General features: G+C 40.3%; 1 protein-coding gene across 2 annotated transcripts in view; it reads right to left on the bottom strand.

The window, feature by feature from the left end:
• Window positions 1-3,191: 3,191 nt before the first annotated feature.
• The window catches only part of MFSD6 (major facilitator superfamily domain containing 6), an 85,571-nt gene continuing 69,461 nt past the window's right edge, over window positions 3,192-19,301 (bottom strand). The window contains exons 4-8 of one of the 2 annotated variants that reach the window (XM_008052611.1): window positions 11,001-11,162; window positions 9,723-9,821; window positions 7,305-7,585; window positions 5,569-5,593; window positions 5,325-5,410 (exon numbers count right to left, since the gene is read on the bottom strand). In XM_008052611.1, coding sequence (XP_008050802.1) covers window positions 5,400-5,410; window positions 5,569-5,593; window positions 7,305-7,585; window positions 9,723-9,821; window positions 11,001-11,162 — 578 coding nt within the window. In that variant the 3' untranslated portion in view covers window positions 5,325-5,399. Of the gene's footprint in view, window positions 5,411-5,568; window positions 5,594-7,304; window positions 7,586-9,722; window positions 9,822-11,000; window positions 11,163-19,301 lie in introns of both variants that reach the window. The other variant, XM_008052605.1, reaches the window with a different exon arrangement.

Genomic DNA, 19,301 nt, shown 5'->3' with positions numbered 1-19,301 from the left:
ACTACAGGTGGACAACACCACACCTGACTTTTTTTGTAGAGACGAGGTCTTGCTATGTTGTCCAGGCTGGTCTTGAACTCCTGAGCTCAAGCAATCCTCCTGCCTTGGCCTTTCAAAGTGCTGGGATTACAGGTGTAAGCCACTGTGCCAGGCTTTAATGTTGTTTTTCTAAGGCCCCATTGATCTCTTTTTCGGGAACAAAAAGATTTCTGAGCTTTTTCAAATATAAGTTTACAATTTAAAAGAATAGCACCCTCAGCTGGCTATCTGGGAAAGAGTATGGTATATAACTTGTTGAATGACTATGTTTACTTTTGTTGACACCTCTAAGAGGGAAAATGAAATTATGGAACTCATAACCTCTTATAACCTCTCCCTCTCTGCAGACTTTGCACATTTTGGAATTGTCATTGTTGTCATCTTTTTTCCCTCCTTTCAACTTATGTTATGCTAAATTTTATCCCTTAATTAACTCATTTCTCCAACCACTTAATGTTTACAATGCATGTTGGAACTGAATGCTTTATGGTACAGCTTACTAGATATTGATAAATATACATAGATAGCATCATATTGTAGACTGGGAGAATGGAATATGATTATGTTTTTTTTTTAATTTATTTTCTTGAGTTGGAGTCTCACTCTGTCACCCAGAGTGGAGTACAGTGTCCGCTCCCAGCCACCGCAGCCTCGACCTGCTGGGCTCTGGTGATCCTTCCGCCTCAGCCTTCCAAGTAGCCGGAACTACAGACACGCTACCACGCCTGGCTGAGTTTTTGATTTATTGTAGAGATGAGGTCTCGCCAAGTTGTCCAGGCGGGTCTCGAACCCGCGGGCTCAGGCAATCCACTCACCTCAGCCTCCCAAGGCACGGGATTACAGGCTGAGCCACCGAGCCCGGCTGATTATGTTTTTAAGCATCAATAAAATACTAAGAGCTAGGCCCTGGCTGGGGACAGGAGACAGCACTTCTGCCCTGGGCTCTTCACAACAATGGCAGTATTTATGGAGTGAACACTACGTGTCAGTACCTCATTTAAACATCAGTGTGTAACCAGATACTGTTATCACCTCCACTTTACACAGGAGGGCCCTGAGGTCCAGAGAGGTGATGTGGACATGCAAGTCCTCACTGCAGAACTGGAACTCAAATCCCAACAGCCCACCTCCAGGGCCCACATGCCTAACCCCAGCAGCACTCTAAGATCCCTGGGTTTCCCCCTAAAAACTTCTAGGAGACACAGTGGGGCTAGTGGTCCTGAATTAGCTGCCCAAAGCCGGTGGTGCTGGGGTGAGAGTTAGGTGCCCAGTTGGACTGGCTCGCTTTTCCCCAGGCAACACATCAGCAAGCTTCCCGGTACTTCCTTTTCAGACACCACCGTTTGTTCTTGCATGACACCACTCATCTTCTGACCTGAGAAGCCACTCCTCCTTTCTCTCGCCTAGTTGTTCTGTCCCCATGCAGGCGCCGGCCTCTATCCCAACCATTCAATGGTTTGGAAATAAGCCAGGTATTCTTAAAGCTTTGCTCTTAAAGCCCAGGAGGGCTTGGGGCATCGGAAATAGCTGCCCATACATGCACCCAAGCCTGGGGAACTTGTGAATGGAAAGCTGCATTGGCCTTGCTTGCAGTCAGCTGCCAAAGACATGCCTCCTCTTCGCAGAATGATGTAACTTTAGGCTTTAAGCTCTCACCCTGAAGATGAGGAAACGGAGGTCCAGAGATCTCCCAAAGGTGTTCTCTTCCTCTATACCGTGCTGTCCAGTATGGTAGCCAGGAGCACGTGTGGATGTTGAAAACGAGAAACCTGATCCTTCAGAAGCACAAGCCACATTTCAAGTGCCTGACATCATACCGGATAGTGCAACTAGAGTACTTTCCAACCTCCTAGTAAGTTCTTCGGATGCCAAGCTGTGGGTGTGTCTGCCTGCCCTTCCGAGTCCTGCGGCCCGGTCAGGGTTCTTACCAGCTCTGGGTTTCCTCTATGGAGTTACCAATCCAGCCAACTCACCTCCAGAGTGTAAAAGGTCTGGTGTCCTCAAATGAACAAGGCATTGGGGGGAGTTTGGAAGTGCTGGATCTCTAGGAATCTGGGAATATCTAGAAATCCTAATTGGAAATACAGCCACACATGTATGTGTATCAGGCATGGACAGTGACGGTCCAGGCTGGGACTACTGATTATTTGCTCTGCCACGGCAGGGAATGGCCTCCCTGCTTCTTGTGGTAAGGAAGGTGCTGGGTAGATCTGGGCTTTAGCATTGGAAGGATTCAGGTTTGAATACTGGCTTTGTGATCTGGACCCCATAACTTAAGCTTCAGAATCCTCGTGTTTAAAACAGGGATAGCGATACATACTATCTACAGTTGTTTTTTTGTTTTGTTTTAGTCGGGGTCTCACAGACTGAGTTGAGGCTCATTGCTGTCTTCCTTGGCTCAAGTGATTCTTTCACTTCAGCCTCTCAATTAGCTGGGACTACAGCTGTGTGCCACCATGCCTAGCAAATTTTATTATAGAGACTGGGTCTCACTATTTTGCCCAGGCTAGTCTCAAACTTCTGGACTGAAGCAATCCCACCTCAGCCTCCCTAAGTGCTGGGAATACAGGAGTGAGCTACTACATCTGGCTACCACGTAATAACTTATCACCACATGATAACTTACAGTACGGTTTTTGTAAGGTCAAAATGATAATCGCATCAGTACACAACAGTACACATCCATATACATCCAGGTATGTGGTCCCCTTCCCCAAACTCACCGCTCAGCTCCAAATTGGTTAAAAGGAGCATTGCCCAAGTAAGGAGCCCGGATGCCGCCTGCAGCACCCCCAGCAGTACCGGAAGGAACTGCAAGTCCGAGGGAAGCTTTCATGTGGCTGCAGGATTAACCAGCTAGTAATGCAGTGTGTTGTTCTTCCCATGAATTCCTTAGGCTTTTCATGTGGTTTACCGTCTATTGTTCTGTGTATCTATTATTCCTCTTAAGGACTTGAGGAGTCCTTTAATGAGCAACTCACCTCTTTAGAGCTACACAAGCTCAGCCCTCTGAGGTAATTCCCTGTTTTTGCAATCAAAGGGGAAAGCGTAGGAAGTCAGTCACGAAGGCAGTGATTACCAGCCTGGACTCTGTGACACCCTTGGGTGTTTCCAGGGACCCCAAGAGGGGTCATAGAATTCTCAAATCGAAGTTTCATTTGAACTCACTTTAATATCTTTTAAAGTAGCATATGGCACTTCAAGGGCAGGAAGGAAAAGTCACAAAGTCCACAAACCCAGGAAGGTGTCAGCTTAAAAGGCTGGGAATGACTGTGTTGTTGAATCCACAATCACAGTAAACGTTCCATAACAACAGTGTGTTGAATGTGGTCTCACGCATTACAAAGTAAATTCTTTTATTTGTTTGGTCACATTTTTATCCTTTATGAGTTATTTTAAGATGGTATTTATTTTTATTTTAACATGTCAACTGTGCATTTCCAAAACAGCAGGCTTTTCAAAAGAACAATCAGCTGTAAACACAAGATACAGTATACATTTTTGACTTCTACAATCATTTTCACAAATCCACATACTGTACATTCATAGGTGAAGTTCAGCCTGTCACCCATCTCTTTATAATTACACAAGCATAATAAATACATCTGGTTTAAAGGTCACTTAAAATGAGTCATGATAACTTACAGTACAGTACATTTCAGTTCAAGTGCAAAAAATAACTATTTGATTAAATCTATTTCTTTTAGTTGTTTTACTTTTAAGCTGTGTTGAGTGGTGAAGCCAGACATCTGAGCATAGAGACTCTTCCCCCAGATGCTGTACAGGTTAGAACAGCGGCATCACGGAGAAGCCCTCACTGTACAACTGAGCCTGTCTCGTCTGGGCCAGAGGGCAAGGCAAGGGGCTCCTTTCTAACTCTCTCCCGTGCTCCTCTGTGGCTGCCACACATGATGTAGCTGGCCCTTCTTCAGCTAAAGTGGTGCTCCCTTTCCACACCCTCCCCTCTTCCTGCGAATCAGCAGCAAGCTCTCTGTGTGATGCCCCCAGCACTGCTCCTCCTGTCACTGTGATGTTTGCAGCTGCATGCTTACATCCGACATGTCCAGTGTCCTGGTTCTTCATGGGAAAGGATAGACTTCCTTCTTCAGTCATTGGAAAGTGTATTCACTTCATGCCATCCTTCCCACTCCCTGTTTTCTACTTACCATCTTTTTTTTTTCCCCTCACCAAAAACGAAACAAAAGTGACTAATTATGTGATTTTAAAAAATTGTATCCCTCCCCCAGGCACTTAAATCTCATACTGTTATTCGTAAAGAGTACTGCTTAATTAAAGGAACTCTTAGGAAATCATTGGTTTTTGTTTGTTTCATTCCATCAGCTAATTAAGATCCCAGACCACTATAAAATAGTAAATAGCAATAGAAGCTATTTACAATATCAAGATATTTAGCTAACCCTTGTTCTATCAAGCCACAAGATACTGAGTTGGTTTATTTGAAATATTCCCTCATTTCTGGTCTTTCTCAAAGCCCATTTAAAACAAAAGGTATTTTAAAGCTCAGCTTAGCTTGCAGTAGTCAGTAACACCTTTTGTTGCTCGAAGACTTGACTATTTTCATTATATACCATACACATATAAAAATATATCTGCTAGAGATATGCAAAGTTCCTGATGAAACTTTTGACTTTATTTTTTAAACAAAAGCACAATGTACTACTTTTATCTGGTTACTTTTTAAATATGTCTTTAATTTTTTTAAATAGTTCTCTTCAAGAAAAACAAAAGTTATGTTCTGTTTCTTCCTAGTTTGCATTAAGACCCAAATAATTAGAATAAATAATCAGAAGAGGGAAATGATACCAATATTCACCTTGGAACCCTTTCGTTCCCTCTACATATTAAGTGTCACTGCTGGCTTAACTCTGACCACACTGGCAGAGACCACCGTCCTTAACCAACCAAAGTGCTAACGTCTCCCAGAACTCCACCTCCCTGCTGTCGCCACCACAGGGCTCTGCAAGTTCCTCTTCCCGCCACGTGTACTGTACCCCTGTGTGTGTGTCCATGTGGATGAGTCGAGGTGTTTGGAAGCAAATGTGGTGCTGTGCTCCTCCAAGAGGCAGCTCCTGGCTGGGGCCTGGCCCCGTGTCCTGGTGGAGGAGGAGCCCAGTTTCATGCAGGGTGTGAGATGAGCAGGATGCCCTCAGTGTCCCCCCACGACTCCCTGAGCCAGCTGCTCCCGCTGCTCCTCCACACGCGGGTCCACGCTGGGGTTAGCAGGGCTGGTCTGTGACTGAGATGTGGCTGTGTCGGGGGATGGCTGGTTTCTAGATGGGTCAGGGTGAGTCTCACTTGGGACAGGCCGGGCTCCACCAGCTGGAGAATTTTCTCGATTCTCATTGGTCCCCTGGAGGGGAAAAAACAGGAGATGCCCCATGGTCAGTAGCAGCAGATCAATCCAACTTTTGGCATATGCTTTCGAGTGAGATACAGGAAACATGGGGACACCATCCAGAAGTGCCCATCTCAAGGACCAGGTAATAGAGGAAGGATAGAAGGTCTTACCTTTCATCTCCTTTCCTATGTGCAACTGCCAGAGCCGCATGAAAAACACAAACACGATCAGCAGATGCATCTTGTGGATAAAGGGACATTGCTACCAAAACCCCCATTATTACTACAGGCAAACCGCTGACGTCAGTAGGTGTTTACTGAGGACACCCCCCCAGCCATGTGACAGGTCACGGGGGAAGCCCCATGGAATAACAAACTCCGGCCACTTGCCAAGACCACAGAATTCGAGAACCAAAAGACAGTAACAGTAAGTAAGTGAGGAATTCTCGGCCTTGGAGGCAGAGCTGGGGAAAGAGAGTCCTCATGCCTATCTGGGATTTCAAAATATTCACAAAAAGTTAAATAAGATAGGACATCCACATAAAGAAGGGAATGTAAACGAGCATTTAAGTAACCAACTGTAGATAGCGGAGTGTAACATCCCCGGCAGCAATTTCTATGAAATGCCATATTGATTCTACAAGTCATGATACTTTAAAACAGGTTTTTTCCAATACCTAAGCACCAAAAAATTTCATTTCTGTGACTGATTCAAAAATGTAAAAAAAAAAAACCCTTAGTATAACTTTTTTAAAGAATAATATACCATAACTGCTAGTTTTTATTAATCTTGACATATCAGAAAATAAAATTTAATGCTGCTTCTGTAAAAATGAGGATGAGTACAGGAAGTAATGGAAACACTGCTACCCAAGCAGCAGACAGCAACCTTTCTCCTGCGTTGCTTCCCTGATCCCCTGTAACCTCCTCCCACCCCGTTGTCTAGCTCTTGACTAAGCAGGGGATCCATGTAAATCTATTATCCTGATAAATAACAAGGATCATGCATGGACTGGCATACACATGTTTATCAGTGAAGAACCAGATTTTGTTAAAATTATGCAAAGATGTTATGTTAATTTACAGAGTCTAAATAAATTAGTTAAGGTAATTGAACACATTTTCTGAAAGGGAAATTACTCGAATTATCCTTTTTTTTTCTCACGTGTCCTCTGAAGCTACTGAAGACCACAGAACTGGCATGACTTATCAAGTAAAAGGGAGTGATTAATATAAAAAGAGGGAACTGGACTTATTACTTGGGCTAAACTGTTCATAAATGTCACACTCACTTTCCAAAGTCAGGATACAGTTTTAGTTATACAATTATCCACACTGTTTTATCGACTTGACTTGACTTAGGAGAGATTACTCCTCTAGGGACAAGAAAAATCACACTTTTAAATTTATTTTTCAGGTGAGGCCATCTATACAACTGTCCATCCACCAAGTTAGGTGTCCTAGCAGACTGATATTATGGCTCAGATTATTAATTATTTAAACAGATATTTATGGTGTTCTTATACTATAAAATAATGCCCCAGTAGAATTTTAGAATTATAGAGAAGACGAAATATGGCCCCCAAAGGCATGAACCTATATTCTCACTTCAACTGGCATCCATCAACACTGAAACTGAAAAGAAATATACAAGATCTGAATGGACTGATTTATTTCTTCCAACAGTTAAAAGAATCATGTCCTCTGTGAAGCCTTCCCAAATACAAGGGACCTTGCATACAACCTATATAATGCAGTTTTGAGTATTGAAATTATTGCATGTCTATTTCTCCAACTAGACTTTCAATAAATCTCGCTGAATGAAAAATGAATAATGAATGCAGTGGAGCCCACTTGAGGTACTTTCCGTGACAGGTAATGTGGCTAGCCCAGCAGGAGATCTGTACCTGTAAAGGCTGGATCTCAGAAGCACGGCTGTCTCTCATCAGCTGCATCATCTCTTTAATTTGGTAGAGGGCGTAGACAAAAGTCACCCAAGGAGAAGAGCTGACCCCCCAGGCTGGTTTGTTCACATCTTCCTGTTCTTCCTGGTGCTTGGTTTTCTTGGGCGGAAGTCTGGGCTCAACGCGTGGCATGACATCTTCTGACTGTTGCTGTACCAAGTCGATGGTTGCTATGGGAACAGGGCTGGAAGGAACAGGAATCCTTTCTGCCAACATGGTCTTGTCTGGAAAGAAAATCACATTTAAATCATTTTTCAGAGTTTTCTATATATTTAAGCAAAGATTAAACAGTAAATAAACCAACAATCCCATAAGCCTATTACAGAGTGCTTGGCAATATGAATAAATTGCTGTTTGCCAAGGCCGTCTTTACTTGGTACACGCACTGAAGATGAACATGACGTTGATCTTTCAGGGTCTCTTTATGGGGTTTCATAGACATTAACTTATATGTACTTAAGTCGTCTATTTTTCATTTAACTGAGATATAACATCAGTGGGGTAGATGTCATAATGAATATATTGCTTTAGGTCTATTTACAGGATGGCAATTTTAAAGACAGGTTTCAAAATAGAAAAAGTCATGAGATAGCTGTTTTTGTTGGCCTCTTACAGTGGCCATGGACTGAGGCTGCCTAAGAGATAGGATCTAGTTAGGATTATCAGAGAACAAAAGTGAGAAAAACCAGTATTGAGGTAGGGGAAGTAGTACCTGATGGCCAGTGTCTATTGTAAAACCTAAGAATCACATCTGAGATCTTTTTCAGACTTTGTAGTCTTGTGGACCCAAGCTCCTACCCAGGCCCAGAGCACCAGGAAGCTCTCTACCGGTCACAGGACTCCAGGAAGACAATCTCAACACTCCCCTCTCCCACCAATGACATCCTCAACCAATCAATAGCTCCTATCCCTCTTCTTGCCAAGTATCCTTTCAAAATCTTGTCCTCTGAATCTTCAGGGAGGTAGATTTGAGAGATTTTCTCCGGCCCTCCTCACCTAGCTGCTTTGTGATATTAAACTCTTTCTCCATTGTAAAATTAAATAAAAATAAAAATAAAAGTCTATTTCTGAGGTTTCTGTAACAGCTAGTTTTGCTTTTAACAGAAGCACTTCGGATACTTGAAGCCAGTGCTCCTCAAAGGACAGGTCACCCCAAGTAGACAAGCCATGTTCTGGGACCAGAGAACTGAGCAAGAAAATTTTAATTCTGCTGGTCAGCCTTTTTCATAAAAGACTGAGTCAACTTGTTCTTGTCGACCTATTAATATTTAATATGACCTTCTTCTTGTATAACCATTTAATAAAGGTCAAGCCTGGTTTAGGGAAACCTTCAAATTTCAGATTTAGATTTTTTTTTCCTCCAGATGAAGGCAGAGGCACAGAGAATACCCTTCCCTACCCCTAGTAGCAAAATTATGTATAGCCTTGTATGTATTTGAGTCACATGTGAAATACCGTTAGAATACCAGAGACATTTAAAACTAATACTTTCAACTTTAATGTATTAATATGCAAAATGATCCTCCCCCCAACATAAGCCTAGATTAGTATCTGCAGCTGCCACTACCAGCCAGGTGCCATTAGATAACATACTTCTCTCTGGGCCTCAGTTTCCCCAACTGCAAAATAATAGCTAAGATCCTCAGATTGCCAGATTCCCTTCCAGCACTACCGTTTTCTTAGTCTTATCTCTATATGGGTCTTTCTCTCTTGCCCTCGGCCCACACCATGCACTGCAGCCCTTGCAAGTGGCATTCTCAAGTTATCTGCTGTGCTAGTATCATCTTCCCAATTTGATCAGAAACTCGTTGGCTCATCATATCCCAGGGCAGGAAGAGATCTCTGCCAAGTTCTAGTCAGCTTCAGAAAGGAGGAGTGGTCAGCCCAAACTCCAAGTTGTTTTAATCTCTACTCCACATTGTTTTAAAGAGGATTTATGGCAGCTCAGAAGGATACTTTTAAAAAACAAAATGGGAAAAATTAGTAGAAGAAAAGAAAGAAAAGCAAATGTAGGGTCACAGATGTAACCTGAACTATTCCCCAAGAAACAAATAATAAACCCCTCTTTGCCAATTCTTTGTATTTTAAAATATTTAATTGACAAATAAAATGGTATATATTAAAAAAATAAAATACTTCCCTATCACCTTGTACCATAAAAAAAGAAGAAAATGCAAGATACCTAAAATAACAAATATTTTTTCCAACATAGCAAGTGTATCTCTCTAACAACAGTACCTATGATTTCATCGATACCCCACTAGAAAATCCAACCATTTTGCCTGTTGTACATTCTGTTACCATTTCCGGGTTACTGAGGGGCACCTGCTAGAACCATCAAGAAAAAACGGGAATCATTACCTTCCTCCTCATCTGGCACTGCCAGCCACTGGATCAGAGCAAAGAGCAGAAGGATCACCAAGCAGGCCATGCCAATTCCTCGGAAAGTTGCAGCAGCCCCTGTGAAAACAAACAAAACTCTCTCTAGAATCATTCCAGGACATGCAGAGAGCCCTTGTCCAAAGCTGTCAGAATTCTAAAGTCCAGGACAAAGGAAGCACAGCTTGGGGTGAACCAGAAAAAAGTGGCTGGTCATTTGCTCCATATATTATAATAGAAAAAACACAGGTGCTAGGATTGGATCTGCCATTTATCAGCTACCAAGCTGCATTTACGAAGGATTGCCTCTGAGTGCCTTTCTCCATGACTCACACAATTCAGTGGTACCCTCCTCTTCATAAAGACCATTTGCCCAACTGTTGACAAGCAGCCCTATTAATCTGTAGTGGGAACAGCAGAGCTCAAATAGTGCTATAAATTCACACATCTCTGGGCCCACCTTAAACAGAGGACTGAGCAGTTAAGATTCCTGGAGCAGAATAATCTCATTCCCACTGTAGCCCCTAGGTTTCCAATAAGGGAAATCTGATAAGGCAGTAGTAGTAAAATTATATATAGCCTTATATATGTTTGACTTAAATTTGAAATACCTTTAAGAATACCAGAGACATTTAAAACTAATACTTCCCTACCACCTTGTACCATAAAAAAAGAAGTAAACCCCAGGTACTTAAAATAACAAATTTTTTTTCCAACATAGCAAGTGGATCTCCCAAACAACAGTACCTATGAATTCACTGATACACCATTCAGAAGATCTAGCCATGTAGGCCTGCTGTACATTCTGTTACCGCTTCCAGGTTATTGGGTCAGATGTTGTTATTATAGATGAGGTGACATTACCAATGCCAGCATGTAGTTAGATTCTTCTGGTCCAAAATCTGCTGATGGAATCACCACGGTGAACTTTCTTTCATTTAGCATTATATCAGCAGGCCTAGAGTGCCTTACTTTAAACCAAAAGCATTCGTGCTTATAAATGTGTATGGCTCATTTGAGATATCTGGGTAGCATCTAACTGGCTGTTTGTTAGAGGAGTGTGCACAGTTACTGACTGGCTCTAATCAGCCTGACAGCCTAAGCACACTGCTTTACAATTATGAAACCTAGAAGGAGAATGTGACTACTAGAGTTGAGCTTCTGGCAGTCTTCAGGAATCATTTGAGTGTTTACTAAGGGGTTGCTGAAAAGCCACCTTTAGATCACAGAAAAAAGAAAACAAGAGAAAGCCATTCTTACCAAAATAATTGACTAACACGCCTCCAATCATGGCACCACATCCTCTCCCCAAGCCCAGGTGGAGGCCCTGCAGGATGCCCTGAGCAGATGTCCTCAGCTCGGGGGGGACAGCCGCACTCAGGTAAGAAATGCACGCTGCCCAGATGGCTGCGTGGGTCACCCCTGGAGAGGAAGGAGAGCAGGGGGGATTGTCGGTCAGCACTTCTGAGTTAACTCTTTTTGGAAATGTGAATTATTTCTTTAACTAGGCGCCTTAAAATATTCTGTGGTAAAATATACATTTGGGTAAAATATACACTAAAAATTTACCATTTTTAAGTATACAGTTCAGTGGCATTGAGTACACTCACAGTGTTGTGCGACCCTCACACCATCCATCTCCAGAACTTTCTCATCATCCCAAACAACAACTCTGTGTCTGTTAAACAATAACTTCCATTCACCCCTTACCTCAGCCACTGGTAACCACGATGCTATTTTCTGTTGTCTATGAATGTGATTACTCTGGGTAGCTCATAGAAGTGAAATCATAATATTTGTCCTTTTGTGGCTGGCTCATTTCACTTACCATGATTGTCCTCAAGGTACCCCAAATTGTAACACATGTCAGAATGTCACTCCTTTAAGGCTATATATTTCATTGTATGTATATGCCATGTTTTGTTCATCCATTCATCTGTGGATGGACATTTGTTGTTTCCACCTTTAGGCTATAGTGAATAATGCTGCTATGAACTCTGGTCAAGTATCTGTTTGAGTCTTTGATTCAAATTCTTTGGGGTATATCACTAGAAGTGGAACTGTTGGGTCATGTGGTCATTATATGTTTAACACTTTGAGGAACACCTAACTTTTTAGGTATTCGTTTTACATTCCTGCCATAAATGCATAAGAGATCCAATTTATCCACATCTTCACCAGAATTTATTTTTTGTCTTTTTGGTTTTTTTTAAATAATAGCAACTCCAATGAGTATGAAGTAGTACCTCATTAGGTTTTCAATTTGTAGTCCCCTAATGACTAGCGATGCTGAGCATCTTTTAGGTGTTTATCAGTCAACTGTATATCTTCTTTGGGGAAATGTCTGTTCAAGTCTTTTGCCCATTTCTGAATTGGGTTGGTTGTCTGTTGCTGAGTTGCAGGGGTTCTTTATATATTTTGAGTATTCATTCCTTATTGGGCACCAATTTTGACATTAAGACTATTTCCACTTTTTTCCATTGTAATTAGCACCATGATTAAAAAATTTTTGGAGGTATAGATTTTTACATACTTCAGATTATTTACATTGGTTATAATTCTGTAGGTGGGATTAATAATTCAAAGGCTATAACAAATTTTAGGCTTTTTAATTTATAGTTCATTTTTTTAAAAAGAGTAAGAAATAATTTATAATGCTTCATGACCAGTTTCATCATATCTTCACCATCTGTTGGGGGGAGAGAAAGATGGAAACAATAGGTTAGGAAAATGGTCGTTATTTTACTATACAGCACCCGTGCATTGTCTGAAATAAAATCTTCTTTAAGATATGGCTTTAAGCCGGGCTCGGTGGCTCAGCCTGTAATCCCGCGCCTTTGGGAGGCTGAGGTGAGTGGATTGCCTGAGCCCGCGGGTTCGAGACCCGCCTGGGCAGCGAGACCTCATCTCTACAATAAATCAAAAAATCAGCTGGGCATGGTAGCGCATGCCTGTAATTCCGGCTACTTGGAAGGCTGAGGCGGAAGGATCTCCAGGGCCCCAGCAGGTCGAGGCGACAGTCTGGGCGACAGAGTGAGACTCCAACTCAAAAAAAAAAGATATTGCTTTAAATGTAATAAAACAGATATTGTCACAACAGGCTTTATAAATATTATATATATATATATATATATATATTTTTTTTTTTTTTTTTAATCTGAGGCTCCTGAGATATAATACAATAAACTATACTTCCCTCACCTTATTCTCTGATATTTTGCTTCTACTGTGCTTGAGATGCAGAAATGTTTTATTCTCTTCATTTTATTTCATCAGGCTTTATATTAATAGCTAGGCAGGATTAAGAAATCAGCTGGTTCTGCCTGGATTCAGTCACGGGCTCCCTCCCTGAGAAATAATCTCACTTGGAGATAACATTACCAGAGACTCTTATGTTTTGGAAAGTTAAACTAAAAAATCAATATTCTTTTAAGATTTGTTTTGACATTAGTCTGTTTTTGTCCAGGATGCAATAACAGGGACTATATTTATTCACCTTTCTGAAATAATTTAAAAAACTGGACAAAATATATAAAACAATAGATCCAATGCACTGGACATCAGTAACAAGGACAGTGATCTCTGAGAGACAGGAAACAAATGAGAAACTTCTGCTTCCTGCCTGTTGAGTGTGTGAAAGTTGAAGGGCAGAAAGGAGAACCACTGAGTTGAAGACTCTGGCCAAGAGTCCAGGAAGACCAAGGTGGCTCAATCCCAAGGCTTAATACCACAGAGGAAAGAACTCACAGAGAGAAAACTCCAGAGATCTCCAGAGGATTCCCCTAAAATATTGAATAGAGTACTGACCAGCAATATGTAGAGAATCTATTCAAAGCCAAGAAAAGAAATACCCAAAAGTATTACAGAGAACAGTACTCAGAAACCATACTGAAGCTGAAAATAGCACTTGTTCCCACTAGCCAAACTGGAAAAACTCATGATTCCTAAGATTAGGAGAGGACTCAAAGAGTCTTATGAAATAACTAGCCCTAGACTGCTCTGGTCTCACCTAAGTTGTCTTCAAAGCAAGAACAAAAAGGATCACACTATTTTCAAGTAACTTAGCTATGTCCCAGAACAAAATTCAAGAATATTTATTTATTTAGTTGGTTAATTATTTTAGAAAGCAGGATTTATTGAGAGGACAGAAAAGCTCCCACAGTGGGAGGGGAACCGAGGGGGTTGCCCTCAAGAATACTTAATACAAAAATATCCAGCACCCAACAAGGTAAAATTCACAATATCTAACATATAATAAAAAAATTACCAGGGATGATCTTACTGAAATAGATCTATAATGGAATAAACACTATTTTTACTGGGTACATTAGAAGATATGCCTCATAATTGATTGAGAAACATCAAAACAACTTTCTTAGGCCTTATATATGTTTCAGTCATCATTTCAACTAGGTTATTTTTTAACTAGAAAGATGGACTAAATAATTAGCAGTAGCATACACAATTTCCACAGAGGTCAAATAGCATGTTTGCTTTATTGGTATAAATGACTGCAATACCCTAGATAATGTATTTTTTTCCAGAATTGAATAATGCCTGGGTATAGTCTTAATTATGAATGTTGACACAGCAGTATACAATGGGAATAATTTAAAATATTTTCATTTATATTAGTAAAGATGATGCTAAACTCCATTTCTTTTCAAACATGTATTTTTTTTCATGAACAAAGCTAGAAAAAAACTAAAAAATATTCCAAGAAATAAAATTAATTTATCCCAAATTAGATTAAATAGTAAAATCCAACATAGGTTTGGAAATCTTGTTTTAAAGATGAATGAGTAAAAACCTTAAACCACATTACATGGTTTTAGGTTAGCTTTAATGGTAACACCAAATCTGTTGGTATGTCCATGTCTGACCAATCAACTGCAGGATTTATAAGTAGACAAAGATGGGCCTAATTTTGTATGTGACCCAAACATTTTTATATACATATATACATATATGCACATGTGCATATATATACACATATATGCAAATGTATAAATATACATACATATATATGCATGTATCTATATATATTTGGCATAATTCTAGATCAAATAGAATTCTAGCTGTTATCTTCTTAAGTATAAAGGCTTGGTCACACAAAATCTGCTAACAACAGGGTGTGTCTCTTTTTTTCCCTTCAAAATTCTAAGCATTTTCTAAAATTATGCATGTTCTAAGATAAAGCATTTTTCAGAAGAATGACCTAAGTCAAGATGCTTTTAAACTATTCTTAGAATTTGTTGGTTGGTATTAAGTGGCAGTTGTAAAAGATCTTCTACAGTTAGATTTCTAGTTTCATTATTGCTCCAGAGACTGATTAAATAATTGGGAACTACTTCTTTAATATAACTTAGGGTATTAACTGGAGGAAAAAATAGTAATGAACACAGTTAAAAAAAAAGTATCTGGTATTAGAAGCAGAAGAATGAAAGCTTCTGCCTGTATGCTCCAACGTTTTCCAGGGAAGACGTAGGATTAAAATTGAGTTCTCTAAAATAACTTACATTAAAATACCATATAAATGAAAGAACCTATAAAATGCACCCCCTTTCTTAAAAAAGAACTAGCACAACTAAGCAATCTATAAGAAGAGATTGGGTTAGCAACGTCACCCATATGTACAAAAGATAGCTGTGGAATTGTGGGGTTTGTTCTTAAACTGCAATGGGAAACTTTCTAGCAATCTTATTAACACTTTGAAATTCTTGCCAATGTTTTTACTACAGCTATGTTCTGGTTCTCTAGTTTTAAAAGAATAAAAAAGCAACATAGAAATCTAAAACTCCCTCCACCATTTTCCATATTTATAAGACAAGATTAAGGAAGTTTGGGAATTGTGCTACCAAAACCACAATTTTTTAGGGGATAAGGATATTATAAAGTAGGAAAAGAACATTTTCCTATTTTCTTTACTTTTCTATTTTCTTAATTTTTTTGAAGAGAATTTTAGAAAAGCAGTAGATGATTATTCTCCATGTGATGAAATAAGCAAATTTATTTAGTGGCACAGGTTAATGTTTACATTGGAGTTACAAATTTTTAAACCTATATTTATGAGATAACTAAGATGATAAATCAAACAGTAAAAATAAAAAGAGGTTACTGCCTGACTGAGAATAGTAACAAGGGCACAAAACGGATGCTCTGTGTAGCCCTTCCTTGGCTACTTGTCATAAAACTACTGATACACCTTCAGTGGCAATTCAACACCAACTCACATAATAGGTGCTTAATAAATATGGTGACTGACATTGAATGACTCTCTCAGAGAGCAAATAAGTCATGCAAACTGAGCTTCTCAGTCCTTCCCTACCTTACTCAAGGTCCCTCAGGATTAGCTCTGAGGACTGACGCATACAAAGAGATATTTTCATACTACCTACTGCCAAGACCTTCACTACTTTGCTACTATCTGAATAGCCTAGAATCACTAATTATAACTCACATTAAATATTTTTCATTAACAATATTACAGCAGCTTATGCTACAAGGAATTGTGCTAAAATTATTTTTTCTTCATTTTCCTAAAAGGAAGCTAAGGCACAAAGAGATTAGATGCCTTGTCTGAGGTGACACAGGCAACAGTGACAGAACAAGATTTGGATCCAAGGCATCTACGCTCAGAACTTGAGGCTTAAATAAAGTATAGTATAAATCCCCATAACAATTATTAAAAATATTCTACAGTAAAAGAAACCATCTACTTTCAGAGATTGTGTTGATAATATCAAACATGCCCACAATCTACTAATATAAAAAATAGATATTATTAATAGCTTCTTACCACCCTTCCTAGAGAGCTGACATATCATATATATTATAAAAATTGTGTATGCCCCAAATAACTCTTTACCTTGTCATATTCAACACTGGTATCTGATTCTGCCACATGCATTTCAAAATTGCTCAGAATTGGCCCACAAGAATGCTTTATTGCAATACGTGGCATGTATGAGCTGGGAAAAACATCCTTTCTTCTCAAGGAGACAGCTGCACTTTGTAAAGTGCTGCTTGGCTTGGGGAAATCACATCACAATGGCTGGGAGGAGTATGAACTGACAGAGTATTAGGGAACTAAAACCGTTTTGTTTCTCTTGCTTTTGCCACTGACTTATGCTGGCTGAACAAAACATAAGTATCCCTTTAGCACTGGCAGAGTCAGCTGTGACAAATCTATCCCATCGCTAGACCAAAATATACATCTCAATTAGTTCAGTGTAACTTTGTGTTCAGGGTTTTAAAATAAGTTAGGAAATAAAACTAGTATTTATTAAAAAACCACGGAGTAATTAAGTACTAAACTATTTAACAAATCTCAAATGCTGGGATAAAAAAAAAGTTTCTAAAAGATTAACCAGGTGAAAAATCAGTAAGTGAATGTTCTTAATTAAGAAAAGGCCTCAGCCGGGCTCAGTGGCTCAGCCTGTAATCCCAGCACTTTGGGAGGCTGAGGTGAGTTAATTGCCTGAGCCTACAGGTTCGAGACCCACCTGGGCAACTTGGCGAGACCTCATCTCTACAATAAATAAAAAAATCAGCCGGGCGTGGTAGTACGTGCCTGTAGTTCCAGCTAGTTGGAAGGCAGAGGCAGAAGGATCACCGGAGCCCAGCAGGTCGAGGCTGCGGTGGCCGGGAGCGGCCACTGCACTCCAGTCTGGGTGACAGAGTGAGACTCCAACTCAAAAAAAAAAAAAGAAAAGAAAAGGCCTCTGTTGGGTAGGCAATACAAGATAAAGTCTGTATTGGTAAAAGTAATGCTAGCTGTTGTAACAGATAGACCTCAGAATCTTAGAGACTTCACACATTAGATGTGTTTTGTTCTTTTTTTTAATTTTAGACACAAGGGGAATTTGTGCAGGTTTGTTACATGGAGGTGCTTTCTTTTCTTGCTCACATAAAGTCCAGTGAACAAGACACAGAAGGAGTAGCAGCTCTGCTCCACGCTGTCATTCAGGGACCACAGCTGTGGAGACTTGGCCACCTTTAATGCCTGGCTACCCTAGGTATCAATAACCAGCTGATAGAGGAAAGTGGAGAGGAAAGCATATGGGGAATGTTATAGGTCAGGTTTAGAAGTATACATATCACTTCTGCTCATATTCCACTGTCCAGAATCAATCACATGGTCATACCCAACTGCAAGGGGTCATACCTAACTGCAAGGATGGAATACAGAGTATAGTTGTATATCCATGAAGAAAAGGAAACAGCAGCTGAATAGCAAGCCAGCCACCAACAGTGATGGATGTTCCAAAAAAGCAGAGGATCCCACAAAGAGCAATGAACTTAGCAGCAACAGCATGAATCTTCTACGTGTTGCATGAAAGAGACTTTACATAAGACATGCAGCAATTACTGCTAAAGGCCAATATTCTTACTCTTGCCAATGTGCAGCACTGCAAGCATCCCCTCCATGAATTCACTCAATGGTACTTGTTGAGTGGCTATAATCATGTGCAAGATACCCTATTAGGCTTTGAGGATATGACAATATACAAAATAATATCCCCAGTCACCGTGGAGTTTACACTCTAGTGGGTGACAAGGGGCAAATTTCCCTGAAGGAGGAGCAGCCTGTGGTCTCTGAGAATAGACAGATCCACACCCAGTGCAGGGTGGACCCAACAGCAGCTGAACAAAAAGGATGCACCTGGAACCAGGTAGGTTGTTTTCTGCATGTTGGGATATGACGAAGAAAGCACTCACGGGAATAAGGTGTCCTGGGCAAGGTTGGAGAAAACTTCCAAATCCCACAGATGGGTAAGAGTGGGTAGAGGCAATGAAATAGGTCTCTTCTATGAACTCTAGCTTGCAAGTAAAAAAAAAAAAAAAAAGAGTCTGTAACTGATGCAACAATGTTTTGGGGGCCCTCATCAATTTTCCATGCTGGCATACATTGAAGCAGGTTTTAGGAAGTGACCACTCACAACTGAGTGAGTTTAATGTCAAGACTTGGCAACACCATATGTTACGTGCTCAGTGTTTTCCCACATGAAGCCACAATGAGAACTGCCTTTATCTCAAAGCCAGTACAAATTTCACTTCCCCAGAGATAACTTGGAGCACCGTGAATACTGACAGGACATGTTTCCTTTATGTGTTGGTCACCAGACTCCAGCCTAATTTTTGGCTTCGTTTTAATGCATAATTGCAGTTTAATCTCCTAGGACAGAATTTCTTAAATGACATTTTCTCTAGTCCTTATTTTTAGTTATTTAAAACTTATTTTACTTTTGTGTTATTGCATGTTACCTAACCTTTATTAGAGGTTATGTGTCAGCTATTGTGCTAAGTACTTTGCATGGATTCGTTTACTTAATACTCATGTCAATCTCTTCAATAGCCCAAAAGTTTGAGGCTTAGATTAAGCACCTTGCCCAAAGACAGAGCTCATAGGCAGGGGAGCCAGAATTCAAACCCGGACAGTTTAACTCAAGCCTTTGCACAATACGGTCTCCATTTTTTTTTTTTTTTTTTGAGTTGAAGTCTCACTGTCGCCCAGACTGGAGTGCAGTGGTCGCTCCCGGCCACCGCAGCCTCACCTGG

Source organism: Carlito syrichta, unplaced genomic scaffold (assembly GCF_000164805.1).
Source record: "Carlito syrichta isolate Samal-C Ts95f unplaced genomic scaffold, Tarsius_syrichta-2.0.1 Scaffold71390, whole genome shotgun sequence".
Taxonomy (NCBI): Eukaryota; Metazoa; Chordata; class Mammalia; order Primates; family Tarsiidae; genus Carlito; species Carlito syrichta.
The sequence above is the reverse complement of the archived record's forward strand: the minus strand, read 5'-3'. Positions and strand labels throughout refer to the sequence as shown.